At 31.2% G+C, this 20,860-nt stretch overlaps 1 protein-coding gene across 3 annotated transcripts in view; it reads right to left on the reverse strand.

Moving 5' to 3' along the window:
* Positions 1-498: 498 nt before the first annotated feature.
* Pgant9 (polypeptide N-acetylgalactosaminyltransferase 9) overlaps positions 499-20,860 on the reverse strand; it is a 211,527-nt gene continuing 191,165 nt past the window's right edge. Inside the window, exons 1-7 of one of the 3 annotated variants that reach the window (XM_089170746.1) lie at positions 20,386-20,527; positions 19,675-19,874; positions 19,183-19,352; positions 17,011-17,139; positions 10,187-10,297; positions 5,453-5,581; positions 499-5,042 (exon numbers count right to left, since the gene is read on the reverse strand). In XM_089170746.1, coding sequence (XP_089026872.1) covers positions 4,902-5,042; positions 5,453-5,581; positions 10,187-10,297; positions 17,011-17,139; positions 19,183-19,352; positions 19,675-19,798 — 804 coding nt within the window. In that variant the 5' untranslated portion in view covers positions 19,799-19,874; positions 20,386-20,527 and the 3' untranslated portion in view covers positions 499-4,901. Of the gene's footprint in view, positions 5,043-5,452; positions 5,582-9,448; positions 9,554-10,186; positions 10,298-17,010; positions 17,140-19,182; positions 19,353-19,674; positions 19,875-20,385; positions 20,700-20,860 lie in introns of those variants that run through there. The other 2 variants (XM_089170745.1, XR_016176034.1) reach the window with 2 other exon arrangements.

Here is a 20,860-nt window from a genome sequence, read left to right on the forward strand (position 1 = left end):
AAAAATAATAATAAAATATAAGAATCAAATGTATGATATTAGGGGATTTTTGCTAATAATTTATAGAATTTCTTGTAAATGTTTAAAACCACCTTAGATTATATGCGATTGAGGTAGAACATCGTCGACGAACTACGTTGGTAAAACGATAAAACGCCTGCGCGAGAATAACGAACGATTTTCATCCACGTTTCCGTAGCAGCCACCTTTTCGATAAACGACGAAAATTCCCTGGATAGATTGTTGTGACCTTCCTACGAATTACAACAACAACAACAACTAGTCATAAGAACAAACAAGCAAACAAACAAACAAACAAAAAAATACATTCGAAAAAATTCCAAAATTGTGGAAACGGTAAAAACATTTTTCCTTTTGTTTTCTTTTTTTTTTTTTTTTTTTTTTTTTTAATCTTCAAATACTATAATATATTTACAATTAAACTCTTCCTCTATGATCGTTAGGTTTTTTTTTTATTAAACAAATGATCATCGTCGATGTTTGTTGATCGATTTATTTTATGAACAATTTTGAGAGGACGCATTTATTCTAATCATTTTAAAGGACAATTAGATGATAATTTTTGTTACTAATAAGAAAAAGAATTCGATTTGTAATTTACATTGAATTATTATTATTATTTTTTTTTTTTTTTTATTATTATTATTTTCTTTCATCGCATGCTTTCTTTCTTTCTTTCTTTCTTTCTTTTATTTTCTTTTTACATGTTCATCGTTTACACTCAAGTAGTAGATATGTTGTTACGTTAAAATGATCGATTAAATGCATCGGTCTTTTTTTTTTTTTTTTTTTTAATAATAATCCCTCGTATTAGCGAACAAAGTAGAAGGACGACCAACGAGGGTGATGTATGTGTTGGTTTGCAATGATGATTGACACGATATAACATTGAGACAATAAACGATGACGATAATGACAATAAAGATGATTATGATTATGATGATGATGATAATGATAATGATAATGATGTTAATTATGATTACGATGAAAATATTAATCGATATACGTTAGTAATAATATAAAACACAACACGTTGATTTTATTCAACACAATTATCTTGCAATAGGGTTATGTGATAAACGTTTTCGTAGATAATAATAATAATTATTATTATTATTATATTATTAATAATTGCGATAATAATAATAATTGCAATAATAATAATAATAATTGCAATAATAATAATAATTTCAATAATAATAATAATAATAATAATAATATTAATTCAATATTCATATTTATATATACACGAAATAAGGCACGTTCGATATTTTTAATATTTATATTCGCGTGACGTAGATCGTATCGAAGGAAGACGAGCTTCGTCGCAAACGTTCAAATATTATCATATTCTATATAATTTTTTTTTTTTTTCATTGTATTTTCTATCATTTTTCTTTTTTTTCGTTTTTTTTTTTCATATTAACTTGTTCATCATAACGCGAGATATGCAACATCCTTACCAAATGTAAAAAATGACCTATTTATAATATATATTATATATTTATATATTAGTATATATATATATATATATGTATATATTATATATAATATATATATATATATATGTATATATGAATATACTAGTATATTATATATTAATATATAATATATATTATATCTATCTACTATATAAAGTATCTTTCAGAATTATTACATACACGCATCCACATTTACAATTTCGGCCCTTACTTTTTTTGTTTCTTACTTATTTCTCTACTGTTTTTTTTTTTTTTTCATAAAAAAGAAATAATACATTTATATATTTATTATTTCCTTTTTCTCCATCATATTTTCAAATGAATTTTAGATAAATCTTCGATTGATTTGTCTCAATCAACGGAGAACAAACAATTCGTACAACATTGCAAGATTTATGCATTTTTGTTTTTGTTTCTTATTCTCTTCTCATAATTACTTTTTTCTTTTTCTTTTTCAGGGAGGAATAATTTCGTTTTGGTATTTTTTTTGCTTTCTACCTGATTAGGCGAATGAAACAAAAACTTATTTCGTCACGACTAACAATAGAGAAATGATTAATTTACTTAGATAATAATTAAGCACTCGCCATAAAAATCGGACGAACACGGGCGATACTCAAACATACACTCAAAACACACACAAACACATTCTCATTCAATTTCTATCATTCATTATTTTCTTATACTCGTTTACATTATTATTATACTATTATTCATGTAAATGTATCTGCTTGATCTCTTTCTTTTTATTTTTAAATCATGTTTGTTATTTTTTAAGCACACGCATACCACACACACATACTCATATACATACACAATCGTATATATATATATATATATTTAATATACTCATACATACTCGTATCGCTAAGTATTACGACCGATAATGCTCGAAATCGTAAATACGAAAACTTTCATTCGAAAGTTGATCAATTATAGAAATATTTAAAATATTATTTATCTCTCGTACGAGTGAACATTTGAATAATTAATAATAATTAGAAATATATTTGAAGAGAAGAACGTTTTTGAATAAAATGTATATAAAGTGTTTTATATCTGTTTCTCCTATATTTTATCATTTCTCTCATTTTCATATTTTTTCTTTTTTCCCATTTTTAATGCTCCTTCATTTTGAGATTACTTTTTTTTTTCTTTGAAAAAAAAAAAAAATCGATATGTCATTTTTGTATTATTATTTTCTCAATTATTGATAAAATATGTGTAACGAGAGATCACAAGGATATGTTAATCAGTGTCCGTGTAATTATACATCCAAACAAGGGTTATTTTGTTTTAGATGATTTGTTTAAATTTTACAAAAAAAAAAAAAAAAAAAACAAAAAATCAAAACAATCAAACACGGACATATTACACGTCTGTAACAATAATTTAATGTTTGCTTTAAAAAAAAAAAATAAAAAAGATCATTATCATCATCCATTTCGAGAATGTATTATTATTATTATTATCATCATTATTTGCAGAAAGGGTTCAAAATGGTATTCACGATTTCGTTGGCACGCAAAGTATTTGCGAATCGCATATCGCAAATAGGAATTTCAATAGAATTTATCTCGTTTAAATGGGTAAAGTCGAAGGAAAATGGGGGGGGGGGAAAAATGGGGATTCTGGAAGGGAGTTGAAAGGGATGGTGGTAAAAGGGCACGCGTTGTCCATCGTAATATCAAACGTACGACGTGTATAACCCTAAACTTCGAAGAAATCGTCTTTTTCTTTTCTTTTTTTTTTAAATGTTTGAACGTAGTTTTTTTTTTTTTATTTTACACGTATGTACGTAATAATTATTATTTAATAATTAAAATTAAATGACAAACAACTTAATCCCGTAGCCCTAGGCATATCATCGTGCGATGATGATAGAAATATTATTTTACAATAAATGTACAGAAATCGTTCTCGTGTCTCTCTTTACTCATCATTAATTCTTCTTATTCATTTATACATACATAATATTATTAATTATCCTTCTAACTATTGCACCACGCAAATAATAATAATATCTTTCTTTTTATATCAATCATTTAATAAAATTAAAATGTAAATAATAATAATAATTATAATAACAGCAAGAAAATAAGTAGAAGAAGGAAGATAACAATAATAATAATAATAATGAGAACCACAAATGAATAATTCACATTACATATGTGTAATAAACGCTCGCACACATGCAGATGATTATTATTATTATTATTATTATTATTAACGTTGGAAAAGTTTCGTGTGAAAAAATTAAAAAAAAAGAAAAACACACAAACACGTACACACACACACTTTTTTCAAAGTTAAAAACCACACACGTTTATTAGCGTGCTTCGTAATTGTGGAATGTTAACGTTATGTTTTCTTTTTTTTTTTCTTTTTTTTTTTGCATTATAATTTGTTTGTTTTATCTATTAAGTTCTTATTTATTTTTCGATAACACGAATGTATCGATTAATTATTAATGATTATTATTCGTCGAAATGATCGAAGTATAATTAACAGGAATGCACACGCAATTTTCGTCACGTTTCTCTCATTCGAGATTGATAGAAAATAACAATGAAGATTTAAACGACATTTGTTTTTTTTTTTTATGCGTTCGTCTAATTTCTACGACAGTTTTTCGTATACGCTCGGTTGTGTCGTTCAAGGCAAAAACGAAACTCGTTTTTATTTAATTTGTTTTTTTTTTAATTCTCGAGTAAAGTTTCTCGTCGTAGTCAACGTAGTAGTTATATCGTCGTTCTTGTAAAATATCATACGTGTATTTCAATTTTTTTTTTTTTTAAATGTTCATAATCGTCGTAGCTATTTAAAACACACATTCACACATGCATACGTACATAGCACACACATCTTAACACTTTAATTATTCGTTAATCGAGAATCATTGAGAATCTTGATAAGACGAATTACAAAAAAAAAGAAACACACATTTCTCATTTGAAAATAATTCTCATCCATGATTCGCGAGATACGATGTCTTAAAAATAAAACAAATTAAAAATTAAACGATTAAGAAATGAAAAAAAAGAAGAAATTGTCGAACGACGAATATTAATAATATTCTATAAATCATTAATAAAAAAAAATGAAATAAAAGAAAGAAAGAAAGAAAGAAAAAAAAAACTGTACCGAACGACAAATGTTTTCTTATTAAAAATCGATAACAAAAAAAGAATCTTGTTCATCGATTAATATTAATTTATAAATTGTTTAATATATATTGTTCGTCACAGCATTTGAAAACGTGCTGGGCTGATCGCCTTCTTATCTTCCAAAACGTGTCTTGCCGATAGAAAATTTGTGTCCTTGTAGGAATGGTAGAAGTTGTTTTTTTTGTATATCAATTGGAATGTTTGATCGACGTCGAGATGAATATGCTCGATATCACAGCTTCGAGGGATCGTAATTCTCGAAGGACCACCTTTGTCTTGATTCGGACGACGAACATTCTTCCATCAGCAATCGTTGCTTACTTTCGGTGATTGCTAAACATTTGTCGCTACTTCCGTGCCTTATTTGTTTAGTCTGAAAAATTTTATATATTATTAATAAATATATATATAAAAAAAATATATTTATATATTATAAATATTAATTATATTATAAATATATATATATTACAATATGAAAACATACATACAAATTAAATAAATAATAATTATATATATATATAATAATTTAATTAATTTTATTAATATATAATAATATAATAATATATTTAATAAAATATATTATTAATACTTATATTAATTTATATTAATATTTATAATAATATTATTAAAATATATATATTAAAAAATATATCATAGAATTAAAGTTTTTTTTTAAAGTTTAGTAATTTGATTGATTGATCGATATGAGGATTTTTTTTAGGATTTCTTATTTTTTATTTTTTTTTTTTAGTTCAAATAATAAAAATAGAATAAGGTTTATACCTGGGGATTATAAATCCATTGTTGATTTCCTTTGCTACCGTGACAAGGATAAAGGATAACATCCTGGCCACTGTAATCCAGGCAGGATTCGTCTCTACGAATTTCACCAATCTTGCTCAACATCCAATACTGCGAAAAAGGATTTTTATGATTAGTTTGAAAGAATTTATTTTAACATATAAAGAAGAACATATGAAACAAATGTGTGTTTGTTAGCGTTTGAGAAAATGATCATTCTGACAGCGTATGAAAAAAGCTTTTCTATTAATCATTTGCACACGTTTTGAATTTAATTAAAATATAACATATATACATATATAACATGTTGAAATTTGATTGTGAATTTTTTTCAAAAATAAATGAACAAATATTTTCTTTAGAAAAAGGAACTTTGTAAATTAACACGAGAAGACGAGACGAGGCTAGACGAGACGTGGTTTAGTATAGTTAAACTAGGATAGTATGCGGGTTAGTATTCCTTTCTATCTCGTCAATTTTCTTCTTTTCTTCCGTATGAAGTCGGATTACGTTGCACGACGTCAAAGCATTACTAATCAGTAATACCGATCGTCGATAATCGAATCCGATGGTCCTCGAAATTGCATCGATTTACACAAGCCCCTACGTTCTGTTTCCCGTTTGTGCAATTCCAACCGATCAGAATCGAACTTTGGTAAAACGAGAACGAACATACGAATTCCCAGAAATGTCAAAGTTCTTATTCGAAACAAAAATTATATATCGTTTAAAGAGTATTTCAATATTTTGCATTTTAACGATTATGCGTTTACTTTCTTTTTTTCATTCGATAGAAAAATATATTTCATTATTAATATTAATGTATATTCATTTGAATTGTAATAACGCGATAATACAAATACATTAATCATTAATTTAATTAAAATTAATTTTTATTAATTTATTAATATTATTAAACTATTAAGTTAACAAATTGATATTAACTAATAGTTAATAATATTAACCCTTTAAGTTGCAAGCTCGAGATAATTCGAGCGGCGTTGTATCAGCTTGAACCAAAATTGATCCTTAATGGGTTAATATATTAATAAGTAATATTAATATATTAACCAATAGTTATACTAATAATTAACTAATATTTATTAAACTATTATGTAACCACTGACCATTAATTTTCTTTTAATAATTACAAATTATTTAGGTACAAAAAACTCTATCATTTTTACGTTCATCTATGATAAAAAAGAGATTCGTTATCGTTCACGAATCACGATGTTTGAAATATTTTTCTTGTTATTTTATTTGAAATAAAACCCGATAGTTTTGTAGGTAAAGTAATTGCGTTTAAAGTTACGTATGAAGGGATGGAAAATGAGAAAATCATATAATTGATCTTTCATATCGCTGTCAGAATCATTTATAAATGTACGTACAATATATATACACATGAAACACATAGATAAGGATAAAGAAGACAATGAGAGAGAAATAAAGAAAAATAAAATTAACAAAAAAAAAATACAAGTAACAAATTGAAAAAGAGAGATCAAATGTTACAATAGAAACAATTAGAATTTAGAGTAACTTTAGGATAATGAGAAGCAAGGAATCGTGGCAAGCATGCATTATTATACCGAGATGTTATTAGCCATGCGTCACACTCACTCTCTCTCATTCTCTCTCTCTCTCTCTTTCTCTCTCTTTCACTATGCTTCGTGAATAGAAAGGAAATGTGTCGGCAAATATCATTATGCGTACCCCGACAATATAATTTCGCTAACGAGATTGCACATTTGATCGTTGACTAGTCTCCCCGTGTTTTCATCCTACGGTTATTAATTAATAAACGCGTTTCGTACATGTAAAAATCATTTCTTTTTTTTTCGGTTGTTACCAAATAAAAAAAAAAAAATAAAATAAAATAAAATAAATTCAATCGAACGAACGAAATGGTTTTTTTTTGTTTCTACGATTTTTCCTGTTTTTTTTTTTTTTTTTTCGTTACCACTTCTCAATTTCTTTTTCATTTCCACGTTGGGAAAAGTTCAACAAAAATAAACAATCAAATGGATATTGAATTTATAAACAATTTATTCAATTGTAACGAAACGATATCAACGAATCTCGTAATACTAATTGAAGTAGAATTTGTTAAAATATTAAGTACCGTGGTTGGTAAGCGAATGTTTGTTACGAAATGAAAGAAAGAACAAAAAAAAAAAAAAGAAAAATAAAAATAAAAAGTGGAAAAAAATGTTTAAATTCGTATTGCAACATTGTGCGAGTTGCGATTAATTGTTTCAACGATCGTATAACGAAAGGCCATTTTTCATTAGGATTGTGTTAAGGAGAATTTTTCTCCGTGATAAAAAAAAAAAACAAAAAAAAAAGATTTGAGAATGTTAAGTGGGAGCTAAGGTAAGGGTGGAGAGGGTTTATACGGTTCGTCGTTTAATAACAAATTGGCGGCTTGACGAAAAAGCAGAAATACGCGAACTTTGTTCAACGATAAAGAAAAAGTTGCGGTATTAAAAATAGGGGGAAAAAACCACTCATAAAGAAAAAAAAAAAAAAAAGAAAAAGAAAATAAAACGAGTAAAAAATGAGATATAAAATTGACGAAAAAAGGGTAACACTCTTGCAATTTAGAAAAATTATGTATGAAACGAATGTAATGTTTTTTGTTTTTTGCTATTTTACGATTATCCTGAAGAAAAAAAAAAAATTTGTCATCCACTCTCGTTTATATACCATAGAACTAAACAATAGGTATGAATGAAAGAAAAACAAAAATAAGAGAGAGAAAAAATGTTCTGGGGAGGGGGTGGTGGTGGTGTATAGCACGGTCTACCTTTTACAAAGATTATGAAAAAAAAAGCTGATACGTTACTAGACTAACAATAAGAGATGAAGATTCAAGAATTTTTCTTTTTCTTTTTTTTTTTTTTTTTACAAAAGCTTTCTCCTGTATCTTTCTATTCTCTATTATTATTTCTTTTTTTCTTAGTTATTTCTATTTGAAAATCATTCAAGAGACGTAAACGTCACCCGTGTTCTCGTCGTTTTCGTTGTCGTATAGAAGCCATTCGAAATTACAACAAGAATTATCCTTAACATCGATCGTTCAAGAAATTATAAACGACGACAGAAAATGGATAGCTATGGGCCAACATAGAGAGAACGTTGTTATAGATCGTCACAACGACAGGAGGTACGACGATTGATGAGCACCCCCAACCCCCGAACCCCCGTACCAGATTACTGACGTTACTAATTACGTTAAACGAGCCAAGATTAACGATGATCTAACTCACGTTTTCTTCTTCTTATTCTTCTTCTTTCTTATTCTTATTATTTTTATTTTTCTCTCTTTTTATTCTTTTTCATTCATATTCTTTCTATAGATTCTTATCATCCAATTACATACATTACACATATATAATATAATTCAATTCAATTCAGAATAAAAAAAAAAATTAATTACACATATATAATATAATTCAATTGAATTCAATAAAAAATTAAAAAAAAATAAAAAGAATTTTAAATGAAAATTATTTCTTTTTTTTTTCAAATCAATTCACTTACTCGTAATTTTCAAATCTTTTTTTCAAATCAATTCACTTACTCATAATTTTCAAATCTTTTTTTTTGTTTTTCAAATCATTTCACCTACTCATACTTTTTATTTATTTATTTTTCTTCTTCTTTTTGTTGTTTTTTATGATGATAAATTAGTTTGATAAAAGCGAATTTTTTTTTTTGTATAAACACCTTCCTTCACCTTAATAAAAATAATAATAAATAAAAAAAAAGAAATAAATAGCACAATCGATCACACATATCCGAGCTTAAATCCCTCAAAAACACACACACATATACACACGCACAATACTATAATCCCATAAATTAGTAACATAAGACCACCGCGTGCCCCGTAATACTAATTCGATGTTATTCGTTTTTGTTGTTTTTTTTTCCCCCAAGTGGTATCGCGACGTGCCCAGATTCGTATACCTGATTGCCGCCCTGACGGTGACAAGGATATAAACCCACGGGCTGGTGAAGGTCTTCCGGTTTTCCTGGGGAGTCTATACATATGCCGCTAGCGAGTTGTCTTATCTGCGTTTAACAATTATCGATACATATTTTTTTTTTGTACACCGATATTCATAAGATACTTCTATTATCGCAATTTTTGTATATTTTATTATTTATCCTAATTTATATTTCTTACGTCTACGAAAAATCCCTAAAGCTAAATATTTCGATCATTATCCTTGGCTCTCCTCAGCTTCCACACTTTGGACAAGCATAATAAATAAATAAAGAAAGAAGAAAATCAAAATGAAATGATATAAAATCGTGCATACACAATCAATACAAACGATGCAATGGGGGTTATTATATATAAATATATATATATATACACACACAAACGTTGTTGTTAGAATGTTAGATCAACGTTTTATAACAAACAAACAAACAAACAAAAAAACTACGATTTTACATTTTCCCAAATTACACTTGACAATTACTCTTTTTTACGATAAACAAAAACAAAAATTGTAGAAAATTATTTTTTTAGTTTACTTTGAATCGTAGTTTCTTTTTAAATATCATAGAGAAATTACGAACAATGTGAAAATAAGAATAGAAAATAGAAAATATTGTGATGAGTTTTGACGAAAGTTTAATTTTCAGGATTTGCTATAGACGAAAATTCGTTCAACCGGTTATTATCCCATTCTCTACCTGATTTCCTCCTTGTCGATGACACGGGTAGAGTCCGGTTGGCTTATGCAAATCGGCCTTTCGTGCCGGAGAATCCAAGCAGGTGTTGCCTCCTTCTCCAAGATTACGTACCTGCCGTCGTTTAATGTTAGTATGATCATATCACAAGGATTAATATCATTATTAAGGTCATTAGTAACGATTAGTTCTATTCGTACAACGCGTATATCTCTGAAATTGAAGAAGAAAATCATAGAACACTGAAGAAAAAGAAAAATGATGGTTGGGGTTGGGATAATGGGGATAGATAGAAAGCGAGAACGAAACACACAATAAAAAGAAAGAAAAGAAAATGACAGGGAAGTGGGAAGGGGAATTGGAAGAACAATTTTATTCAAGAGTTCCTGAAAATAAAAATTTTAACCACCAAAAAAATTATTATTACAAGCACGAAAAACACAAAGAAATAATAATATAAAAATAATAATAATAATAATAATAATAATAATTATTATTATTATCTTCCGCTTCGAAAATGGTATCTGAAAGAAAATAAAATATATAAGAAAGCTAAAAAAGGAATATAAAATGTCGCGTGTAAGCAAAAGCTACAACAATTTCAATTAATTGTACTTATTATCTCACGTAAAATGGAATTTATTATTTTAAAAATTAGCCAAAATTACGAAATTTTTTATTCGTACGAATACGAGAGATAGAAATTGAGGAAAATGTTTATACCAGGATGTGCGATAAATATTCGTTTCCTCTTTCTCTCTCTCTCTCTCTCTGTCACTGTAGTAAGTCTCTCCTTATAAAAATTACGCTGTCCCAACGAGTTAACAAAGATAGCGTGGGATCGAATGAAAATGCACTCGACATTTTTATCGTCTCTACCTTCTCGCATTTTTTGCATCCGCTCGTACTTTTTATTCCGAAGTACGGGAGAACATTCGAAAGGAAAGGGGGAAAAGAAAACAAGAAGAGAGAAGAAGAGAAGCAACAAAACAAAAAAGAAAAAGAAGAAGAGCTATGTAGTAGTAGTGGTAGTAGTAGTAGTAAGGGTAAAGACAAAGATAGAGAGAAATTGTGGGTGGAGGAGGAGGAAGTGGAGGTGGAGGCCAGGTGAAAGTCAGAGGACTACATGACCGTACGATCGAACTGTCTCATTTTTCAAGCGGAAGCTGCAAGCAAATCGGCAACGAGAAAACGAAGCTTCCCCTAAACTTTATGTCGAAAGAAATTCTAGTGTACGTGAGGGGGGTCAATATATATGTAACATATATCTATATATACACACACATACTAAAACAAATACGATTGCGCTTGCGCCTACGTACGTTCTTACTTGCTTAAACACATATGTGTATAAGTATATATGAATGTATGTGTGTGTACGTAGGATGCATTCAGTCACGAAGCTCGGTCAGCAGTCCTGATTTCACTGACACGCAAGAATTCTGTGGTCGTTGCAGTTTCAAATGCGAGCATCTTCATCTTTCTCTACTTTTTCTTCGTCTACCTCGGGCAGCAGCACTCTACTACTACCACTACTATCTTCTTCTTCTTCTTCTTTTTTTTTTTCCTATTCTTTTTTCATATCATGCTGCTGCTGCTGCTGCTGCTGCTGCTGCAACTGCTGCTAGTACTCCACCCACCCATCCTTCCCTACTCATACTCTTCTTCTTTTTCTTATTTTTTGTCTTCATTGTGAACGTCATCTTCGTCTACGTCTACGTCTACGTCTACGTCATAGTCCATGGTCGTTGGTTGCAAGCTAAAATAAAAACTAAATGACTTATATCGGTAACTCATCCTAGAACACAGTTTTCCTTTAAAATTGTCGAAGGTACGATGATCAGGGGGTAGATTTTTCACTCTACGATCTGATTCGGTCAAACGAACAAAAAAATAAGAGTTTCAAGTTAACCTCGAGAATCTCTCCTGTAACCAACCTTCTCTTCTATCACAACCTTTTTCTGCAAACCTGCTGGACGTGTCAGGATTTTTCAATGTGTTCCTTGATCCCTCTCTCTCTCTCTCTCTCTCTCTCTCTCTCTCTTTCAATGTCAATAGAAAAATCATATTCTCTTATTTAGCAGATATCAAAAATGTGTTCACAGATGAAAAGAAAACGAATATGATATGACCAATAATCAAAAATGATTTTATGTGTAAAGAATGAATAGAAATAAAATTAAAACCTAAGTAAAAAATAAAACTAATCAATAATCGAACAACACCTAACGATCGAATTATTTCCAAACGTTAACACACACCAAGTACAAAAACCCTAGGAACTTGCGTTATATACACGTCACGCAAAAACAAAAAAAGAAAGAGAGAGAAGATTTGAAATGACTCGAAAATCGCATTTACCTTTCCCTACTCTCTCTCTCTCTCTCTCTCTCTCTCTCTCTCACCTTTACCTAGCGAATAAAATTCGTCTCGTTTGTCGAGGCTCACGTACGAAACGTAACACGTGCAATGGAAATTATTCACGCTGTGCACGATTTCTGGACAGGCTCGTCGAGCACCGAGAACTATAAATTCTCTCTCTAACCCCTTTCCGACTCACCCTTCCCCGCCTACTCCCCCTCGCCACCCGATTTATCCATCCCAGCATGCGACGGTCGTCTCTCCGATGCGCGAGAAGAGGCGTCAACGTGATTTACTGGAAGATCGGCGTATCCCTTTGACCGAAACGGAAGAAGGATGGGAGAGAAAGGATAGGGGAAGGGGAAAGAAAGAAAGTACGAAAAAAAAATATATACAAAGGGATTAGAAAGAGTAAAAATGACGAAGGGCTTGGGATGACGTAAAAAAGAAAAAAGAAAAAAAAAAGAGGAGAAAATTTTCCTTCGAAGCAAAGAGAAGGAATTGTGAAGTGGAGGTGGGTTTGGGTTACGGGAGGACAACGATGAGTAAACGGATAAGAGGCAGAGAAGGTGGAATGGGGAGGTGGGGTGGAGGTGGGAGCTTTAGAGGGGCAACCCGAGGTTCGTGACTTTCGAGCATGGAAATTGTTATTTTGCATGTCGAGACATTCCGGAACGTAGGTAGAAGCCGCGTGCAATGCTTTTTCCTGAATATATCTGCTCATTCTTTAATCTCTTCTTCCTTTTTATCGTCTATCCTTTACCAACCCTTCTCTCTGTCCCTAGAATCTCCTCTTACTCGCGATCCACACCCTTGCTTCTACTGCTGCTGCTGCTGCTGCTGCTGCTGTTGCTGTTGTTGGTTGGGTGCTGTCTCTGAGAAAAATATTGGAAAACGCGTTCCTTTTCTATATACCTAACGCTCTTCGAAATACGTCGGATGTTGGATATCAGGAAAAGAGAAAAAAGAGAAAAAAAGAGAGAAGTAGAAAGAAAGAAAAAGATAAATGATAGGAACAGGGGATAAAATAACGGTCGATACCATTCGCACAACTCGACACCGGATTCCGTTGGCTTCCATTATCATGTTCGATCGACGGACGTATTGCTTTCAAGACGAGACTCTAGCATTGCTCTTCCCTCTCCCATTGGCCCAATAAGAAACGAGAATAGAAACGGAAATTGCCCAACGAATTTCCGGTCAATAATAGGATATATCGGTGAAAGGAATGTTTCTTCTTTCCTTTCTTTTCTTTTTTTTTTTTTTTTTTGGTTTTCTGTAATTTATTTTTTTATTAATCATTTAATCGATCGACAGATACACAATTTTGATTATGTCAATTGAAACATAAATTTCCGGTCAATAATATGATAATATCAGTAAAAGGAATGTTTCTTCTTGTTTTTTTTTCTTTGCTTTTGATCTTTTTTGTTTTTAGTTTTAATTATTAATTATTTAAGGAGTTAAATCGATCGACAGATACACAACTTTGATTATGTCAATTGAAACAGCCAGGTAGCTAGCTAGCTAAGCTTAATCATGACTATTTCATTTTACCAAACGAGACACGCGTGATACCGTTATCGATCATTTAGCGATTACAAATGCCATAGGAGTGTCTCTCCGTGTTATGGATATAAATCAAGATCCATGAGTGATCGTTAGTAACGAGGGAGGAATTAAAACTGTATTGCCTAGAACCCAATCCCTGCGAGAAATCAAAATCAAATTGGGTTAGATAGTGTTCACATTCGAGAATCGATAATCTCGATTTTGATCTCACGTAACTTGTGTATATGTGTGTATGTATTTATTATATACAAGATAGAGAAGTAGTAAAATGATCAACTTTCAAAAAAAAAAAAAAAGAACGTCGAAGAACGATCATCGTTTTATAGGATATATATATATATATTTTTTTTTCTCTTCTGTTTATTTCCTTTCCTTTTTGTTTTTATCTTCGTATAAAAAATGAGTATCAAAAAAAGAAAAAAGAGGAAATAAACATTTTGATCGTATAAAAACATTGAATTATCTTCCTTCTTCGATTCGTTGATAATCACACGTGATTTTGATACTAGATATATCCCCAATGTATATGTATCTTTAGATATATGTATGTGTAGATAAATGTATTGAGTTGATAAAAGATTAATATAAAAGAAAAAATGTCTTCTTATTCGAGATTTTGAAAAGAAAGAAAAAAAGGGGGAATTCCCGATGACCGATCTCGTACGACGAATCGATTTCCGATCGGAACTTGGAAGGGAGGATGAGAATAGAGAAAGCTCGCGAATTCTAACCAATCGAGATTACCCCCGACAACGGGACTATCCCCCCAACAAGCATTATTGTTGCCCAATCGAAACAGCCATTGTTTCCTGTGTCGCAAGCTCGTCGGCATCAATCATCGCCTATCCCACTAACAATTCAACACACCCACAGGACGTTGTAACGAACCAAGAGTAGTAGGACGAGGATGAGGATGAGAAGGTGGAGGAGTTGGAGGAGTTGGTGGGGGAGGTGGAGTGAAGGAGGATGAGTAGTAGTACTACCTCGCGAGGCGAGTAGTTGATCGGATTGGAGGAGCACGGAACAAAAGGCACGAAGCGTCGTTAGGTATACGAGTACATTTACCTTACCCATTGAAGACATAGCTAATCGATTATATAGTCTGTTTGCTTTGTGATCGATGAAAGCCCAAAGCCGACGCGAAATTTCCATATCAATCAGATCGTTGCATCTCTCAGATCACCAGAAAAAAAGAGACCACCCCTTCCTTACCATCCCTATTTTCACTTAAGATCATTCATTCTTCTTCCCTTTTACTTTCAATAAAATAGAATAGTTACTTTAAATATGATTTTAAAACGCGTTCATTGTACAGCACTAAATCGCGTATGGAATTTCGTATTATTATATGACGTGATATTGAATGATCATTTAATCATAATACTTTAATATTTTGTAATCTCGTTTTGTTTTATGGTTTCTAATGAAATAACTATTATCTTGTATTTTTATTTAATTTTTCAAAGTGACAGTTCTTGAGAGTTGAGTTCGAATATAGGTCACTTTATTATCAACGTTTAATTAAAATATCATCGGAGGTTTGATTATTACCAAATGGATTAGATCGAATCGAATTTCGATGAAAAATATTCAACATATTATTATTATTATTAGTATTATTATTATTATTATTACTGCTAAGTACTTATATCTTTTTAATTTTTTTCTTTTTGCTTTCGGAGACGTTCCGGTTCTCGACTACTTCACGATTTATATAGGAAGTCTGTGGCTAATTAATCTGATTACGATCCCCAGTTCTACGTTAACGGTAATAAATAACATTTTAATTGCGACCTTTACAACTTCCGACTTTCCTGACTCGGTTTCAGTTTAATAACACGATCGACGGTTGCTTGTTGCGAGCTGGTATCTCATCGTGTCGCAAGAGTTAATACGACACATGCGAATTATCATCTACGATTTCGTAAAATAATTTTCATCGTGATAATGGTGCCCTTGGTGCACAAAGACAGAGAAAAAGAGATGGATAGATAGAAAGAGGAGAAATATAAAGTGAGAGAGAGAGAGAGAGAGAGAGAGAGAGAGAGACAGAGAGAAGGAAAAAGAGAACTGTAAATTAATTAACGGGAAACTCAATTAAAACACATCCGGCAATGTGTAGAACTCCCAGTGCTTTCAAATTTTGCCAGAGGCTTGGGACACGCCGCGAAGCCAGTAAACAAACGAGCTATTATCGAAACGATATTGGTTGGTCAAAAGAGAAAGAGAACGAGAGAGACAAAAGAGAGAGAAGAACGCATAAAGTACAGAGGAAAATGCGTTAAACGATAGTAATTAACGTTTGACGATTTGTTAAACGTTGCCTTCAGAACACTGACTATATACATATACATTTCTATATACTACATACCAACGCAAAAGTTTCTACTTTGAAAAGAGATAAAGATCCGACAAATATTCTAGAAGAGATCAAGAGGAAACGTAATATGCAGTATAGGTGATGACGGTAAAGTAAAAGAGAGAGAGAGAGAGAGAGAGAGAGAGAAACTGTTGAAAAGTATTCGAAATGCGTCCAACAGGCTAGTGTGGAAGAGGATCCTCTCGAGAATTGTAATTCGACGCTTTGATGGATCAAAGAGACACATAGCCGTTGTTACAGGAAACACCATTCTTCTCTTTTTCTTTCCCACAAGTTTGCTTGGCAGCATTTCTCTACCGTATCAGCATCCTCCATCCTTGTTTTCTTCTTCTTCTTCTTCTTTTTCTTTTCATTTCTGTCTGATCTATCCTAGTCTCGAATTGAAGTGAGCAAATGCTGTTGCTACTCTTTTCTCCCACCTTGTTTTTTTTTTTTTTTTTTTTTTTTTTTTAACAAACCTAAAGGAAGATAGAAAGAAGGCAAGAAAAAAAAAACATTCTATCGTAGATCTTACCTCTCCAGAAGCAACGGCTTCACCGGGAATAAAGAGTTCCGGGTAAATGTTGTCGAGGTACCATTTAAACGACTTGCATCCGAGCTTTTTCCTCAGGGCTTTACGTTCCGATACGTCCCCAAAGTTACCCTGAAAAATCGTAAATCATAAGTTCAGAAAAGTTTATCCATCCAACCAACGGAGGTGGGAAGGGGTTTTGGGGAGCGGGGGGGTTGGGAGAGATGGATGTTTACTCGACTGAAGAAAAGAAGCTAGAAAGAAAAAGATATATATGAGAGATAGAGGAAAACTGACTCTGTATATATGTGTGTGTGTGTGTATGTGTGTATGCGTGTAGGATCATCTTTACGCTTCGACGAACAAAAACTCAAAGCTCTTCAAAAGGGAGATGAAGTGCGGATGATCTTGTCCGGAAATTCAACGATGACTAAGATTTTAATTAAAGTTAGAGCAAAGTCTCGTTTCTTTCTTTTTTTTTTCCCCTTACGTTTTAACAGAATACGCCTCTCTCTCTCTCTCTCTCTCTCTCTCTCTCTCTCTCTTGCTTTTCCTTATTGGATGATGACGACGACGACGACGATTTTACCCTCTCATGAAATCGTTCATTCGTTACTTAATTGTTTTTTAACATTTTCTTAGATTTATAATAGAATTAAAATTATAATTGGGAGAAAAGAGTATTTTCTATGGAATTATTTGGCAAAATAATCTTCCATAAAATAATTTCATTTAATAAGCATTAAAATAATATATGAGTAAATATAAATATATATTATATATTAAATAATATATAAAAAATATAGTATATTAAATTATATATAATATTATATAATTTAATAAACATTAAAAAAAAAAAAAAATGTGTAAAAATAATATAACAAAAAAAAATATCATAAAATTCTTATGGTATTTCATTTTCAATTTCAAATTTTTCATACTTTCTTATTTAAACAATTAAACATGACAATTATCATTCTGTTCTACAACAACAATTTCATACTTATTTCAAAAGCAATCTTTTCAATGTAGCAATCATAATTTGACGAGAATGATCGTGACGATGATGATAACAAATTATGATCGAGAAATCCCTGGCTTGTCTTTTTATTTATCTTTTTTTTTTTTGTTTTTGTTATTTCTCGTTTGAAGAATCTATGTGAATGTGAAAATCACAAGAACGTAGTATACACATAGTTTGGTCGTGAAGAAGTTGAAGCTACCGCCTAGTGCAATCCATTTTATTTGATCACTTCGGCCCGTCGATCTCTTCTGGCAGGACCGAAGACAAGGAACGAATGAAGATCGACGATAAACGATAAATCGTTATAGCCGGTAGTAGAAGAAGCCAAGACAGGCGAGTTATCTTTACTCGAGACCTTTCTCGATCGTTTACGGTTTCCTTTTTACGAGAAGTTCCGAGTCATGCTCCTTTCCATCATCGTTCACTTGTGTGTACCTTTATAACGTTACTTTTCACCTATACACTTACACACTATCTTTATTTCTTTCTCTCTTTCTTTTTCTTTTAGTTTCTTACATATTTTTTTTTTTAATTTTAATTAATAAAAAAATAAATAGCAAATCTTTCTATATCAAAATTCAGTGTCACAATGTTTGTCCATTAACAACGCTGAAATTACTCAACCGATCTTTATGAAATTTTCTTTTAATTTTTTTTTTGATTTTTTCCAACTTCAAATATAGGATAATTTTTATCGAGATTATTGTTATTTTTTATTTCTAATTTAAAGATTTATTATTTAGTGTTTATCTAAGTTTCTAGGTTTTGTACAAACTCACTAGATAGTATACTGTATTACAATTCAATTATTTCGATATATTAAATAATAAAACAACATTTCCAGAAATTTGTGTATAAAATGTTAATCAATTATTTAACTGTAAAAAAAAAAAAAAATGACAAATCTGTTCTAGGGGAAAAAAACACATGATAAATCTTGCAAACATTGTCATCCCCGTGAAAACTCGGCATGTCACATTTCACGAAGTTAAGCAACCACACGTCACTTCTCGCAAACGAAAACCAAAAGTGTATGTGAGTGTGTGTGTGTGAGAGAGAGAGAGAGAGATAGAGAGAGAAACTAGAGAAAAGTTAAAAACCGTACGGTAGAAAGGTTATTCAAGCAGCAAAAGAGAAGAAGAAGTGCTCACCTTGTCGTGACCTATCCTTTGGTAGTAGTACTTGGCGTACTCGTCCAACCACACTTCACTCAACCTTATGCTATTCCTCTTGAGCACGTTCACGCCGCTACGCCACTTGTAAGGGGAACGCTTCCTGAAGATATGACCCACGTGCGAACACGGCACGATTTCCAGAGTACCTGAAGGACAGGTACGTATCCCACCCCCCGGTTCTTGTCGAATTAAGCTTTTCAAACCAATTTTCTATTTCGTTCCATATAACTTTGACGTTAAAAAGAAGAAAAGAAAAGAAAAGAAAAGAAAAAGAAAAAGAAAAAAAAAAACAAGCTCGAACTCGAGTTGTTTCAACTTTGATTTTATATCACGTACTTACAACCAACTACAACAAGTTACTTTTTCTTTTTCTTTTTCTTTTTTTCTTCCATCTATTTTCACGATATACAATAAAACGAGTTTGTAAAATGTTCATGTTATAAATATTAAAAGAAACAATCGTATTACCTCCACACATCCAAGTCTTGAAGGACAACTCGAGATTCTCACCGCCCCAGATATCGAATCCGCTATCATATGTACCAAGTTTCTCGAAGAAAGCACGATCTATCGAGAACAAACCACCCGCCATTGTTGGTGACCAAACTGGCTCCGCAGGACTTCTTATGTCTTTTCTTCTCCCTTTCCGGTACCGCGTGCCAGTTGAACTGTTTCAAAAAAAAAAAAAAAAAAAAAAAAAAAGAAACAGAACGTATCGTCGTAAACATGACTTAAACACTTAACTGTTTAGCATAACGACAACGCTTTCACGAGATTATAAAAAAAAGAAGAATAAAAGGTAAAATCTTTCAAACAACAACTTTTCTTTTATTATCATAAATAAGAAAAGAACAAAATATATCAAATGATATTATAAAAATTAAAAAAAAAAAAAAAGAAAAGAATTAAAGAGTAATTCACGTAACACAGTTTTCAACTTAATCGTCGATTTTCCAATTAAAATTCCTTCGAATATCTGACAAAAGAAATTGAGTGAGAAAAAAGGACTTTAAACCTTCAAGTAAAAAAAAAAATAAAAAATAAAAAAGGGAAAATGGAAAATCTTCACTTTTGCTTACTCAGGTTTTCTCAGATATATTCTGTAAGATTTGTTACGACAGTTTTCATTAATCTCGCGAAATCGTTACTTAAATTAAAGTCAATTTTGGATTGGTTTACCTGAAGATTCCAATCGAAGCCGCCGACGTTCACACCACCTGAGTCTCTCCAATGGTACTCGAGTGTAGTGTCATCGATAACATCGATCACCGGACAAACTACCGTCGTTGGATCACGCGCTATTCTATCCAAAAGTGGTTCCAACCATCCTACGGTACATTCACAGTGACTGTCCAAATACGTTAGGACCGGTGCTTTGGTAGCTGATGCACCAAGTAAACGAGCCCTTATCAAACCTTCACGTTTTTGGGCACGAATTATTTTCACCTTGGGATAATTCATCATGTAATCTTCCAGTTGTCGTTTCAGATGAGCTGTTGGAAAATATTTGATCAATGTTTTATATCATTTTTGATTACTTCAGTTTTTTATTTTTTATTTTTTATTATTATTTTTTTTATTTTTTTTAATGATAACGAATCTTAATAAATCTACATATTATTTATATCATATATAAATATTCGTTATATATATA

Source organism: Polistes dominula, unplaced genomic scaffold (genome assembly GCF_049000335.1).
Source record: "Polistes dominula isolate Pdom_NZ unplaced genomic scaffold, Pdom_raw_medaka contig_79, whole genome shotgun sequence".
In the NCBI taxonomy this organism is placed as follows: Eukaryota; Metazoa; Arthropoda; class Insecta; order Hymenoptera; family Vespidae; genus Polistes; species Polistes dominula.